At 41.5% G+C, this 15,802-nt stretch overlaps 1 protein-coding gene across 1 annotated transcript in view; it reads right to left on the bottom strand.

Moving 5' to 3' along the window:
- Positions 1–15,802, bottom strand: part of LOC126474392 (bile salt export pump-like) — a gene marked incomplete at its 3' end in the record, with an annotated part of 66,416 nt that overhangs the window by 18,584 nt on the left and 32,030 nt on the right. The window contains exons 3-4 of the mRNA XM_050101860.1: positions 15,200–15,325; positions 15,031–15,097 (exon numbers count right to left, since the gene is read on the bottom strand). Of these exons, the coding sequence (XP_049957817.1) occupies positions 15,031–15,097; positions 15,200–15,325 (193 nt within the window). The remainder of the gene's footprint in view (positions 1–15,030; positions 15,098–15,199; positions 15,326–15,802) is intronic.

The raw sequence follows: 15,802 nt of genomic DNA on the forward strand, positions 1-15,802 counted from the left end.
TTTTCTGTCGTATACACGACGGCAGCTAATAGCCCGGTTACATGAAATCCACACTTCTATAAACTATACAAATATCCTAGGTCCCAAAGACATGTTCTCGAAAATACTGTGCATTTTGAGCCGATGATCGTGACACATTCTTTGGTGCTTCCTGTTGACCTGGAAGACTAAAATCCGCAAGAGGTTCGTGAACAATGAAGTCACCGTGCCTCCAGATGACTTATTATGCGCCACTACAGGAGACACGCAACGGCAAGAACCTCATATGGAAGATCTGGAGGAGCCTGAAACACATAAGAACGGGCGTATAACCAATGAAGGAAAACATGGTCAAGTGGAACATGACAACAGATGTGATTGTGGCATATTTCAGAATATGAAATATGTCCTTGCCTGTCCTAAGAGTCCCAGTAATTTCACCGTCAATGGCTTCGCAGGGAAGCAAGGAAGCATTTCACGCACTCCAGTTTTGGGCTAAAATTCTTCGGACCGAAAACTCAAATTCAGTGCTTTCTTGTTCTGGCCGCCTCCGGTATTGTGTGGATAACAACTTCCTGAAAGTCTCATCGTATGTCTTCATTCTCATTAAGTCTCCACCAGAAACGAAATAGTCATTTAACTGCAGCATACTCGAATCCGAAAACATGCTATTTATCCCTTTTTGCCTTATATGATCGCATGTCTTTCAGATGTCTTTCTGTTTCTAATGTAGGATCCCCAATGTCTTCCACATCGACTCCCATTTCTTCTTCTACCGCATCACCAGACATATCCTCTCATATGAGGCAACAATGTAAACATTGCATCTGTCCAATCCTTCTTCTGCGTTTAACAGTGGAATTTCCACTGCACTCATAATGTCGATGGCATTGCTTTTAATTTCACCGAAGGTTATTTTGACTTTTCCACGAGGGAGTTCTGAAAAGTAATGAATCCGGCTTTTTTTACGCAAGTTGCAACCCTCTGCCGCTAGAGCGCTCCGAACTGTAGCGTGCAACAGGCGGTGTATAACATACTGTATCTACGTCGGTGCGTGAAAAACAGCGTGATGTAATCGAATTTCTGACAGCAGAAAACTTCGTCCACACATAGAATACCGTCTCAGTCAGCAAGAAAATTTCAGATCACACCCGAGGGCTGAGACATCTGCAACAGTCCGACGCCTCAGGTTCACAGTCATCGATCATCCTCCCTACAGTTCCGAATTGACCTCATGCGATTTTTTTCTGTTCCTGAAACTTAAAGAACATCTTCGAGGATTTCACTTTGATAGCGGTGTAGCGGTGCAAGCAGATGTGAGTTTGTGTCTCCCAACAAAGTCAAACGATGTACAGTGATGGCATCAACAAACTGGTGTTCTCGATTTTGGTGACATCACTTCGCACCGCTTGGACACTGACCAGCCAGAATATTATGACCACCGACCTACTATCGAAGTAAGCCTGTCCAAGCAATAGCACTGTCACCTTGAGAGGAATGACTGTTAGTCAGACACGCACCGTGCATGTAGTATCAGTGAGCGATCTACTCGTGTGCATAATGGGGAAAGCGCGCGGTCTATCTGAATTTGACCATTGGCAGATTCTAATGGCCCGGGGGCTCGGCACTAGCATATCGGAAACTACACGGCTAGTCGGGTGTTCGAGGTGCGCTGTGGTTAATGTCTTCAACACGTGATGTAACCAAGATGAAACAACGTTCACACGTCTTGAGGTTGGGTGGCCAACACCTATTACAGACGTCGGACGTCGGAGTATTTACAGATTGGTAAAACAGGACAGGTGGTGAACTGTGACTGAACTAACATCAGGCTCTAATGCGGGGCAGAGTACTCGTATCTGAACACATAGTGTAACGAACGCTCGTAACGATGGGCCTTCGCAGCCAACGACCCATTCATGTGTCAGTGTTAACACCACGACAGCGGCAACTACGACTGAAATGAGCACGTGACCATCGCCGCTGGATGTTGACGCAGTGGCAGAACGTTGCTTAGTCCGATGAATCCCGGTAGCTTCTTGATCATGCCGATGGGATTGCGCAAATCCGTCGTCTTCCATGGGAAAAGCTCTTTGATACCTGTACTGCAGAACGGAGACAAGCTGGCACCGACTCAGTTATGCTCTGGGAAACATTCAGGATGGCATCCATCGGTTCACTGGAGCTTGTGTAAGGCATCATGATGGCAAAGGAGTATCGTATACTTGCTGCAGGTCACGTACGCTCCTTCAAGGCGATCATTTTTCCCGACGTCCGTGGCATTTTTCAACAAAATAATGCGCCATCTCACAACGCCAGGATTGTGAATGAGTGGTGAGAGAAATACAATGGCGAGTTCCAGTTCATGTGCTGGTCCCCCAACTAGCCAGATGTGAACTCGATCGAACACATATAGTATGTGACTGAACGTGATGGAATTTACGGAATTTGTGACTTTTGTGTGCAGATGTGGTGCCAACTCCCTCTAGCGACCTACCAAGACGTCTCTGCTGCTATCCGTGAAAAAAAAAAAGGTTCAAATGTGTGTGAAATCTTATGGGACTTAACTGCTAAGGTCATCAGTCCATAAGCTTACACACTACTTAACCTAAATTATCCTAAGGGCAAACACACCCACCCATGCCCGAGGGAGGACTCGAACCTCCGCCGGGACGAGCCGCACAGTCCATCTGTCCATGACTGCAGCGCCATAGACCGTTCGGCTAATGCCGCTCGGCTATCCGTGAAAAAGGGAGACAATCAGCAGTTGGGTAGGTGGTTATAATGTTCTGGCTGATCTGTATACGTCGCGTTCTACGATACTTTCGTGCTATCTTTGGTAACACCGCAGTCGCTCGGATTTTCTCCCTCATAGCTGCGACGCTTTCAGACTGGTTTTGTAGTCCTGCTTCCAAATTGGTCTCAGTTCCTCGTATTCGGCTACACGTGCTTCCTGTCTACGAAATACTGACGAAAAAATAAGTTCTTCCTCATTAATTCTTTAACATCTCCCTTCCGTTCTTTCCTCCATTCTTGAAGTTCTTTGTTATTTTCTTTAATTAATGTCTTGGGTTGGTATAGTTTTGCCAGTTCATTAATAGTCGTTTCTTTCTTTTTGTTGATCTTAATGCGATCCTGCGTAAGGCGTGTTACTTTATGTATGAGGGCGTGCTGAGAAGTATTGCCTCCAAATTTGAAATAAAACAAACGTTATTAATGTTCTACATCTTTATTATACATGTCTAGATATTACCGAGCGAGGTGGCGCAGTGGTTAGACACTGGACTCGCATTCTGGAGGACGACGGTTCAATCCCGCGTCCGGCCATCCTGATTTAGGTTTTCCGTGATTTCCCGAAATCGCTCCAGGCAAATGCCGGGATGGTTCCTTTGAAAGGGCACGGCCGACTTCCTTCCCCATCCTTCCCCAATCCGATGAGACCGATGACCTCTCCGTGTGGTCTCCTTCCCCAAAACAACCCCCCCTAGATATTTATTTCTCAGCATACTCACGTTGACGACGAACGCATTTCTCCTAACGGGAGAACAGTTTGTTGATACCTTCACTGTAGATGTCTGACTTCGTTCACGGAGCTACAATCTCACTTCTGCTTGCAACGCTTCGTTAAAGCGAAGTCCTCAATAGTGCTCTTTAAGTTTTGGGAACAGATGAAAATCGGATGGAGAACGACACGTGACAGTGAACCCAAAGCTTCGGCTTGTTGCGGACGTTGCAGCAGTCATGTGTGTTCTAACATTGTCATGCTGCTGGAGAGGGTGCTCCATAAGTGGACGAACCCTTTGAATTCGAAAGTCGATTACAGCACGCTGTTCCTCACACACCGCCATGTCATACGGAAGGTACAATTCAGTCCTCTGGGGGCAGAGGGCTGCAAATAGGTTGACATGCAGATTAAATACGTAGAATGTTACGAACGTGTGTTTCACATAGTAAATTCAGAGGCATTACTGTTTGGCACTCCCTGGTAATAATATATCATAGTCTAATTTCGCTATCATCAAAAAGTCCTTAATCAGTAGATGCATCGCCTTGTTCCATTTTGCTGTCATTCTGGTCTTAATTTCTCTCTCTAAATAATTCTCTTGTTTTGTTTGGATCATAACGATACTATTACGAACAGTACAACCTTAAGAACGAACTCAACTCGTTTAAATATGTAACGCACAGTTCCGACACAATTCACTATAAATTTTCGCACGCTGTGCCACACTCAAAGATACATCTGTTACTTCCAAAAATTCTACTGCAGCAATTTTAGACAAAACTACGGCATTGTTACTTCTGATACTTATATTTCGTCATCTTTAATAGTTGGGAGTGTGTAATGTAGCATGTTCTGCAATCTCAGATCCATACAACTTCTAGTAGACCACAGTCAAACCAGGATGTATTATTTCCTATGGCAAATTATTGATACACGCATTCTTATTTACTCATCACACTGGCTGCTTTTCTGACTTCAACAATCACACATTACTCTACACAACGTGCTAGCTTTCAGGTCCACTCTAATCAGTTTAATCCGAAGAGCTTCAAGGACACGCTTTTCTTACTACCGTAACCTTTCACTACATTCGCCTTCGCAACTTCTTCGATTGCTCCTTTCAGTCTTCAACTTAACAGCCTACTGTGGCACTCATTAGTGCTTTATTTACAGCCTTAGAGAACTTCAAACGCACATCATTATTCACCAGCACTACAGTATCCCACTTTTTGCCATTCTTCAGGAAAATTCTCTTAAACCTCAGTCTACTGTTCAACACAACTTAATTGTGATCCGGGTCTATAGCTGCTCCTTGGTATACCTTACAACTCAATATCTGATTTCGGAACCTCTGTCTAACCTTGCTGTAAACCAGTTTGATTCTTCCCGTGTCTTGCGCCTTTTGTAAGGGCACCTCCTCCTTTATGCTATTTTTGAACAGTGTACCGTGTTTACTAGCTGAAATTTATTACATAACTCCATTAGTAATTCTCATCTCCCATTAATACTATGGAGGCCTTATTCTACTGTAACTCTTTCTATTCCTTTACCTATTACCAATTTAAAACCCCAAAGATTATTAGATTGTCATCTCCGTTTACAGCTAAATTACACCTGCAGCATCCTCACATACTTTCTTTATAAATTTATCTTTATTTGTGACGTCGACATGTATACCTGAACTATTGTTGTTAGAGTTCGTTTGCTCTTGATTCCGATGAGAATAACCCTATCAACGAACTGTTCACAGCATTTCACTCTTTGCCCTATTTTCCTATCCATAATGAATTCTCTTCCATTTATACAATTTTCCACTACTATTGATATCACCCTTCATACCTCTGAGCAGTATCCTTACCTTACTTCCACTCCACTTCGCTGACCACCACTATATCTACAATGGACCTTTCTGTTTCCATTTTCAGATCTTCTAGCTTCCCTACGACGTTGAGACTTCTGGAAATGAAGAGAGACTGAATATAACTGCACTGCAAAGAAATTTAGGGTGCAATTTGATCACAAAATGATGGTTGACTCAACTCATCGAAGAATCGTCGGTTAGGTAACAAAGGGAAACGTGGAGGGGAAACATTTTGGAGGGAGACAAGGGCTTGACCGAAGTATTCGAGTTCAAGTGAATGTTTGTTGCAGAAGTAATACAAAACAGGATAGACTAGCGTGGAGAGCTGTATGAGACAAGGTTTCTTACTGAAGACCATACCAACTAGAAAAACTCAAAACAGTAGATAGAGAAAGAAAACTGTGGAAGACCCTAACAGAAGGAGATACAGGTTAATGGGACATCTGCTAAGGTTTACAACACCGGCGCCGGGAGAACAGCAGAGTGGCTGGTTGTTACACGAGGACTAGAATATGGCAAATAGATGACCAAATCTTGTGTGAGAGATCAAAATATTAACACAAGGGAGATAAAGGTGCTTAGAACAGCATCGGAACAGTCGAAACACTAATGAATTCAAAAATGTTGCGGTGCTATACCTGAATAAAACGACTGCCAACTAATTGTTTAAAGGACGTCTTCAATAGCAACATCCAATCAGGGAATATGTTTAGTCGCTCCTTCTCTGCTGTTCGTCGTCGTCACATCGCTGTGGTACCTCATTCGCAGATTACAGTCAGTTAAGGCTGAAAACTGGGGTGAGCAACGTGACTGCCGAGGATCGTTTTCGCAAAGTTCGTTTCTCTGCTTTTGGCGCAGCCATGTCGTTTGCGCTTGCAATAGCGAACCCAAAACATTGTCTCTTCCACATTCAACTCCCCCCAAGTTTCAGTCACTTTATTCTTGTGAGCTACATACAAACTACTGATTGAGCTCTACAGCGATATCCCATCGAGGGACCTCCTTCTACATTTAATTACGTGGAAATAGTTTTAGGTTCCTCACTCATTAATGTGACTCGATGTAAGGAAAAAACAAGCTATTGTGTGGTAAAAGACTTGAAATTTTGCAGTAGATTAATGAGAAATGGTTTGGACACAGCACAGGGTAAAATTTGCTCTGTTATGGTTTCACTCCACAGGAGAAGCCAAAGAGTGAATAACTATGTACAAAACCTTTAATGTACGATGTGGGTAGACGAGAATTACAGACAAGCCACACGAATTGCTGGATATATCTTTGCACTCACTGTATTGAACTACGCGGAAATAGAAACATCGGTTTGGTTCAAATGCCTCTGAGCACTATGGGACTTAACATCTGAGGTCATCAGTCCTCTAGAACTTAGAACTACTTAAACCTAACTTACCTAAGGACATCGCACACATCCATGCCCGAGGCAGGATTCGAACCTGCGACCGTAGCAGTCGCGCAGTTCCATACTGAAGCGCCTAGAACCGCTCGGCCACTCCGGCCGGCAAACATCGCTTTCTTCTTTTGTGATGTTTGCTACGCTGACTGCGTGATACCTCGTAATAAAGCTATCGCACAGCTTCAAAGTAGTACTGACAATAAGTTTCCATTGCCTTAACCACGGCTCGATTGGCGATACGTCTACAAAATCACTGTTGAAGTGAGATTCATTTATTAACTGTACCATTCATGGTAACAAAGGTGTAAGATAAAGTCACATAGGAGGCTAGTAACCATTCTAGTAAATATGCGTAGATCTGTAGTTTAACTGGCTAGTTCACATAAAAAGTCACACAGTAGTTAAGGAATGACTTTATTGATTGCAAAGTATGCACGGCATGTTTCGGAATTATTTCTCTCTTCAGAAACCCAAGTGAAAGGTAGCACAAGGACAAGAATTGCGTGCGTAACGTTTCGTCTCAACTGATAACGCTCTTGTCCTTGTTCTACTTTCCACTGGGATTTCTAACGAAAAACAGAATTCCGAAACCTGATATGCATACTTTATGCTCAGTAAAGTCATTCTTGAACTGCCGTGTGACCTATTTTGCGACCTAGCCAGCTTAACTACACATATTAACTCCATTAATGTTGATTAACTGTAGGACTACAAAAGTTTGCTGTTTCACATCGCCGAGATTTTCTGGTATAATAACTGAATCCTATAATCTAAGACTCGGTGCTCCTGAACTATCAACCATTTTGCTTACTTATCGGATCTGTCACTTCTCATGTAGATCTTTTACCTCTGTATCTTGATATAAATCGCTATTTTTCAGGGAAAGAATCATGCACAGATAATTTCAAAGCAAGAGTAGCCACAACTGAAGTAGTGTTCGACCACGTGACGATTTCGCTAGTGCTGCCAGAATCGGAGCCAATCGGCACTACTTGAAAGATACTGTCTCCGAGCCCTTCCAACGTCAAGCTGATTCTAGACACGAAGAATTACGAAAGGTGTGTATCCACTAACAAGTAATTTCTGTAGGCACTTGTTAAGGTGTTTACTTACTCAATCTGATTTCTTCAGATCACCAGCGGAAGTTTATTTCATGAACATTCTGCGAGTACTTGTTGCAGAAGTACAGTTTTATTAGTAACCACAGCAGTCGCCATTGTTGTTGCTTTATTATTAATGAATAAAAATCGTGACGAAACATAAATATAAAACGATAGAAAAATTTTTAAAGAGTACATATTTATGTTACCAAGAAATACTATTTATTTGATTAAAATCAGAGGACTAAACTTAGATTAAATACTTTGAGAATGTCACGCATATTTCGAACCTCTCTTGTCTAATATATAATCAAATATTCGATAGCAGGAACCAAAAGTGCGGCGCGATACCTCACCAAGATACTTTTAGTTACTCTTCGACTTTTGCAAGCAATCTTTACTACTTTTATCAAAAAAGTAATGCATTTATGTTTATGGTAATATTTAAAAAATGAGCTAAAATGTCAAGTCGTCTGTACTGCCATTTTATGTTTATCTTCTGTTGAAAGAAACTGATTGGAAAATTCATTTCGCATTTCCTTGACTGGTGGTGCCAGTTACATGTGTTTAGGGTTTCCAGTGGTACATTTGTTCTGACCCATCTCTGTAAGTGCCATTCTGCTTTTGGATACTGGTATTTCCGCACCGGTACTGAACGCACACAAATTCTGCAAGTTTGAGAAAACTTCCATGAAATGACAAATTCGGCAAGTACTTGCAGGATGATGCAAGAAACTAGAACGGATTACCACCTTGCAGTGGAGTATGCGCTGATTTGAAACTTCTTGTCGAATTAAACTGTGTGCCGAACCGGGACGCTAACCTGGAAACGCGATCTAGGACACAGTTTTAATTTCACAGGACGTTTCATGCAAAAAATTGTTTCCACTACTATGTAAACTTCTTGGAATGTACGAAACTGACGGGCGTTGACCCAAGGGGAGGGGGGAAGGAGTTTGGGGGGAGGGGGGAGAGGGACAGGTATGGTGGTTCCTAATACTCTACCCAATTGTGTGATCGTGTGGATAATGCGATATACCCAGTGGCGGATGCATATCCTTTGCCCTTGCGGGGCCGTCCGCATTGCCACTCGCGCCGCCTCCGCCAGTCAGCCCGCACGCTATTCTTTCGTTTTCTTCGTCAGTCGACTTGACTGAATCGAGTTATCGAGCAGTTGCACTTGATATGTAGCAAGAGCGTAAACGCCCTTAATGAGCGTGATTCTGTTATGCAAGCGTTGTCTGTTGACCTAGATCTTACTATACTAAATATTTGCTTGTCTACCTGCATATAATGCTACAGTAGAAAGAAGTTTCTCAGCATTGCGGGGTACAGAGACATGACTGAGGTCGACAATGAAGAACTGGAAGCGAGGTGTAGCAAAGCTAATGCAGTGAGCGCCCAGCTACGATCTACTCTCTTCCGCAAAAAGGAAGTCAATACCAAGACTAAGTTATCTGTGCACTATTCAGTCTTTCGACCAACTTTGTTGTATGGGAGCGAAAGATGGGTGGATTCAGGTTACCTTATCAACAAGGTTGAGGTTACGGATATGAAAGTAGCTAGGATGATTGCAGGTACTAGTAGATGGGAACAATGGCAGGAAGGTGTCCATAATAAGGAAATCAAAGAAAAACTGGGAATGAACTCTATAGATGTAGCAGTCAGGGCGAACAGGCTTCGATGGTGGGGTCATGTTACACGCATGGGAGAAGCAAGGTTACCCAAGAGACTCATAGGTTCAGCAGTAGAGGGTAGGAGGAGTCGTGGCAGACCAAGGAGAAGGTACCTGGATTCGGTTAAGAATGATTTTGAAGTAATAGGTTTAACATCAGAAGAGCCACCAATGTTAGCACTGAATAGGGGATCATGGAAGAATTTTATAAGAGGGGGGGGGGGGGGGGCTATGCTCCAGACTGAACGCTGAAAGGCATAATCAATCTTAAATGATGATGATGATGATGATGGAACAGAATCACAATTGTAACTTTTTTATATCATAAGATGGCATTGTCTTCTGTATGTGTATAATCAGTTTAAATTAAACTTCCTTAAGCTTTGCATCTGACTTGATTATTTTTTATCACGGTAAAAGTAAAGGTAGCTCAAGATATCTTTAGCTCTCCCTCCTTGAGGTTTATCTGTATCCGCCCCTGGCCATACCACAGCAGGAACTTCGACAGAATGCTTAATGAATATGATTTCAGGATTACGGTGTTAGTGTCATTGTAAGACAGACAAATAAATTGCAACGAGTCAATGAGAAGGGCTGAATTGTTATCTAAAATAAAGGAAAACAAACTAGACGTAAATGTGTAAGTCGTGGATAAAATCGCTGAGAGCGGAGGCCACAAAGAAGTCCATTTACCGCCCTACAACTCTGACCTAAATCCGATAGAACTGGAATGGACCAAAATAAAACACAGTTTCAGGGAGAATAATGTCACTGGTGACACGTCGAAGAAAGACTGCAAAATCTTGTTAATGCTGCTTTCCTTTCAGTTACGGAATTGGCAAGATTACTGCAGGAAAGTGCAGCAGCTGGAGCAAGAGTATTAGACTCGAGATGGAATAATGTAAATGGCCATCAATGAACTTATCGTCAATACCACGCCCTCAAGCGATGATGGTGATGATATTGAATCAAACGGAAATGACATTGATCTTTAGTGAACATCTTTTGACAATTCCTTCAGACACAGTTAAGTACACCTTTATAAGTGTTACTGCCGTGCTGTGTTTGATAAGTGTAATGTGCTAACAGATTCCAAAAAACAATTTTTGACTGTCAATTCATAGTGTCGTAAGTTGTACATTCTCTGTTTTCATTTTTCATTACTGTAGATAAATAGTGCGTAAGTTGTAGGGAAAACTCTCCAGCTTGAATATGTCAACAAATCAGGTGATTTCCGATCCGACGAAAGTATCACTGAAGTGAATAATATATCCGCGAATGCCGCGTCCGATTTCGTGTTAAGCACAAAACGCAGATGGTGCACTGCTACAAGCTGCCGATGCTGCCTTCCTCTTACCTCTCCTCTCCCCGCGACAACCGTAATGCGGTGGAACGCCCGTTCCCAGCCACCGCGCCAATTCTCAAATTATCGTGGACTAACAGTAATATACGTAACTGATCAACCTGTTCATACAGTATAACAGGTGAAACTTCCTGGCAGATTAAAACTGTGTGCCCGACCGAGACTCGAACTCGGGACCTTTGCCTGGCAGAAGTAAAACTGTGAGTACCGGGCGTGAGTCATGCTTCGGTAGCTCAGTTGGTAGAGCACTTGCCCACGAAAGGCAAAGGTCCCGAGTTCGAGTCTCGGTCGGACACACAGTTTTAATCTGCCAGGAAGTTTCATATCAGCGCACACTCCGCTGCAGAGTGAAAATCTTATTCAGTATAACAGGTGTTTCTACACTGATATTAAAACTATTAAAATATAAAACAATGAAAAGTCTAACAGTCCGCTTTAGCTGTATTTATTTAAGCCGATTAGAGACACACAACGGGTTTTGCAGTTCGTAAGTTGCATCTTCTGGTGTACATAATGCTATGTCATGTGGTTCAGGGAGTTACTACCGAATGCTGCAGAGTAACGGCGAGGCTAGGCAAAGTTCTCAACCTTCATCAATTCAGTTTTATATTCATCAATGATGAATATCCAGTCTGTGTCAAAATCACGAACGGTCATCATCTTACCGATTAAAAATATGTTCCTTTGGGTCTATGTCAAGCAACAGACTTTTCATTCAGTTTTATATTTTAATGGTTGTAACAAAAAAAAAATGGTTCAAATGGCTCTGAGCGCTATGGGACTTAACTTCTGAGGTCATCAGTCCCCAATAACTTAGAACTACTTGAACCTAACTAACCTAAGGATAGCACACACATCCATGCCGTAGCGGTCGCGCGGTTCCTGATTGTAGCGCCTAGAACCGCTCGGCCACTCCGGCCGGCATGGTTGTAACACCTGTATGCAAACACCTGTTGTAATAAATGAATTGGTCAATCAGTTGTGTATAAACATAGCGGACGTCAGTAACTTTCTATTTTCAAAATGCTTGTACGAAAATCTATACAGCCAGTCTCTCTCTTCCTTAGTTATAAAACGAATGTACATGACTTAAAATCGTGAATAAGACATACGTTCTGCCACTGCAAAGTCACTTTCACTGCTAATTCTTGTGTCTTGTTGCTCGTTGGCATTTCCTTCACATTACTCGCCTTAGCTTGGTGTGTTTCGCTGTTCTACATAAAATCAGTCTTTCGAGATTATGGAAATTCTAAACATAATCATGAATGATGAAATATAGATCAAATTTGAACCTAAATTCCTAGATATTATGAGTTACAAGAACGTGCCCCAAATTAGTATTTTGTGAGACCAACAAGCACTATAATTTTTAAGACCTTATAAGTGCACCTGTGGATCAGAATTCGAAATAACGTATCCGAAGTACAACGTTCAAGCTCGCAAACGATTCGCTGAAATGTGATAACCATACCAGTTCAGTTAAAAGCGTGTCAAAGGAGTGGGAAAGCCAGGTAAGGTCCAGTTGTTTGTCGTGTAAGTAGATGTCTTGAACACCTATTCGACAATGGCCCGCTGCTTGTTGAGTACACTATTTAAAATCTACACTACCGTGACGAAGACACAGAGTACTATCCAGGATGAGCGTTACTTAAAGTTCAACAATTTTCCTATCTGTACATCAACGTCGCTGATTTTTATGAATTCCTAGGTTAGGCACTTGTTGATCCATTTGTTTTTGAAAAGATATGGGTTGTATAAACGACTAGACGTCTCTCTGTTTTACTCAATACTAATTTTCTCGGTACATTATCAGTGGCAAATTGAAATTTACTCTCCTGCCTTTCAAAAGGAATATTTTACCGACTTAACGGCATTATTGTAGTCGTCAGTTAGAACAGTGAACACAATTTCACACTATGTACATTCTTTCTTTTATTCATCGTTAACTTTTCCCGTGATACTATAATCATCATACAAACACAGCTAAAATTTTCACACCTTTTACAGGCTATTTGTTTACAGCAGATTGATACAAGAGTTAATTTCTAAATGAATTTGTGCTCAATTTCAGGGCTGAAATCAAAATGTAATTTCATCATTGGTTACTTGAAACTATCCTCACACTCACTACACGATATATCGTGTTAGCAATCAATGAGCAGTATTGGCCAGCGCCAGGTTGCAGATTATAGGCTACACAGGTAGATTCCAGACGAAGAAAGAAAGCTAGGAAGAAAAATGAGAACAAATAAAAACATCAATAAGATGATTAAAATGAAGCGGCAAAATATTTGAAACGAAAAATTACGTTTTAACCGATTAACTGAATAAAAATAATAATCAGTCATTTAGCTGGATTTGGAAATAAAAGAAATTCACTGCATTTGAAGGGATTCGAACCTGCTACTCACTACACGGCAGTTACAGCTAGGCCACTACTATACATATATTATTGACTCGGGTGACTCAATCGCAACGATGAATTGGAGCCTTTAGAAAAACAGCTTTACACAGTGAGATGCGAAGCTTACCTAATGTAAGTTGGTATCGGTGATTATAATAACTGTATGTCTAACACTGAATCGTGTTTGTGTGGAAGTAATCAGTAATGATTAGTTAGTGCTGTATATGAAACGTATGTATTCCGATAGCATCGTTGTGTGGGTGTGTTATTTTTGGTGTTGTTATAATGTATGATAAAATATGAAACAAACGGGTCAGACCCAGGATTCGGGATCTCAACACATCATGACAGAAAGTCGGACAAGGAACTGAAAGAGAACTAACTGCTGGCCGGCCGCTGTGTCCGAGCGGTTCTAGGCGCTTCAGTCCGGAACCACGCGGCTACTACTGTCGCAGGTTCGAATCCTGCCTTGGGCATGGATGTGTGTGATGTCCTTAGGTTAGTTAGGTTTAAGTAGTTCTAAGTTCTAGGGGACTGATGACCTCAGATGTTAAATCCCATAGTGCTTAGAGCCATTTGAACCATTTTTGAACTAACTGCTGTGGCAACGATGGCGAACGGTTCGGTCGTGACGTTGAGCGCTCTGACTTGAAGAAACCAGCTACAACGCGTGAAGTGTCAACTATCAGTCAGTTTTAATCGGACTTGAAATGACTACATTACAGCGCAGAAAGCAGTTCTAAGTGATAACTGTTGTTTAAGATAGCTATTCAGATACATAAATGTAGTCGTTTAATCGCTGAAATCATTTGTTCCTACTTGTCCATAGAACTCAGTTCACAATTGTTTCATTTAATAAATTCATTTGTAACATCCCGCTATGAATAAAGCCGGATACCCGTCCTATTTGTCACATCAATTGTCTTGCAACATTTTGCAGATGACGCATCGTCAGGACTGATGTTAGTGGGAGCCAAATATTACATTCCTGTCTTACTTCCTCTTTTTAGTCCGAGAACTTTGTTCTTGGTCTTCCAGTCTTAGTGTTCCCTCTTGATTGTTGTGCTCATTGTATGTCATCCGTCTTTTCCTGTATTGTAAAATGACAAGAAACAAACAGTCTTCATGTTTCTTATATTATTTCCAGCCATCACTGTGGAATTGCTGAAGTGTAAAATGCGAGGGACAATAACATCTATCATCAGAAACTACTAAAAGATTCCTGTGGCTCAGCTACATTAAAATAAACCGGAAAAACAATAGTCGTCAACTGTCTGATAATGGCCTTGTAAGCCGCAAACCGGTTAACACAATAAATTCAGACTGTAGAACAAAAGCAAACTAGGGCTTTTCATTTATTATAATTCAGTTAACATGAAAGAAGTACCTTTTACTGACACTCATGTTCCGACAATTTCATTCACGTAGTCATTTATTTACCACTGTCAAACTTAATTTTCTGTTCTATTACATGGAATGTTCGTGTCTCATGAACTAGAATCGCCATTTGTTGACATCTGCGCAGAGAAAACAAAACAGAAACGTTGAGAATGATGGAGGAACGCGTTATTTCGTGCTTTGCCCGTTCTCCACACAGAACAGACAAAAACGGAAAACAAGTGAAAACGTTTCAAAATTACAAATACTGTCACAGAGTACTGTAATTGATCTTCGTTAATAATATGAGGCAAGCGTTGCACTAAAGATATGATTTGGTGAGATACTGCCTTACCAGTTGAAAGAAGGAAACTGGAGAGGGAGATTCCTCTGACTGCGGTTGAACAGGTTGCGTGAAGTTCCTGGAGTTCAGAAATGAACGTTATTACTAGTGCAGATAGGTTGCAAATACTGATGGAAAAATTGTATGTGGCAATATCAGCAGTTGAATGCTGATAGCTTACCCGTCAATGGAAGCGGATTTACTTCGTGGCGATTTTTCCTCGACGGACTGCATACGGAATATCGTTCCTTGAACTTCCTCATTACTTTCTTCTGTCAAATTTGGTTGAGAACTATGTAACCCGTACCTGGAGGGAAAAATACAATTAACGTATATTTTATTTATGCCATACCGCCTGTTAAGTCAACAGATTAATACTAGTACTTGATAAAAGTCTTTTATTGTCGGCTTTACGTTATCTTTCACATACAGTGCAACCAACATCATCGCTTGGAAACAAATAAACGTCTTAGGAATTTCTTATGTGGAAGATGCACCTCACTTCCAAATAAAGAAACGTCTCTTCTTATTCTTATTGTTACTATTCCTGACAATAAAGCTGTTTGAAACATATATAACATGATTCACATGAATCCATTAGTTTTTTTAGTCACCACTGAATCATCAGTCTTCCGACTGGTTTGATCAGTCCCTCCAAGAATTCCTCATCCGCGCCAACACCTTCATTTCAGAGTATCCCTTGCACCATACGTCGTCAATTATTTCTTGGATGTATTACAAGCTCTGTCTTCCCCGATAATTTTTTTAATTTTCAATAGTTTCC

This window comes from Schistocerca serialis, chromosome 4 (genome assembly GCF_023864345.2).
Source record: "Schistocerca serialis cubense isolate TAMUIC-IGC-003099 chromosome 4, iqSchSeri2.2, whole genome shotgun sequence".
Lineage (NCBI taxonomy): Eukaryota > Metazoa > Arthropoda > Insecta > Orthoptera > Acrididae > Schistocerca > Schistocerca serialis.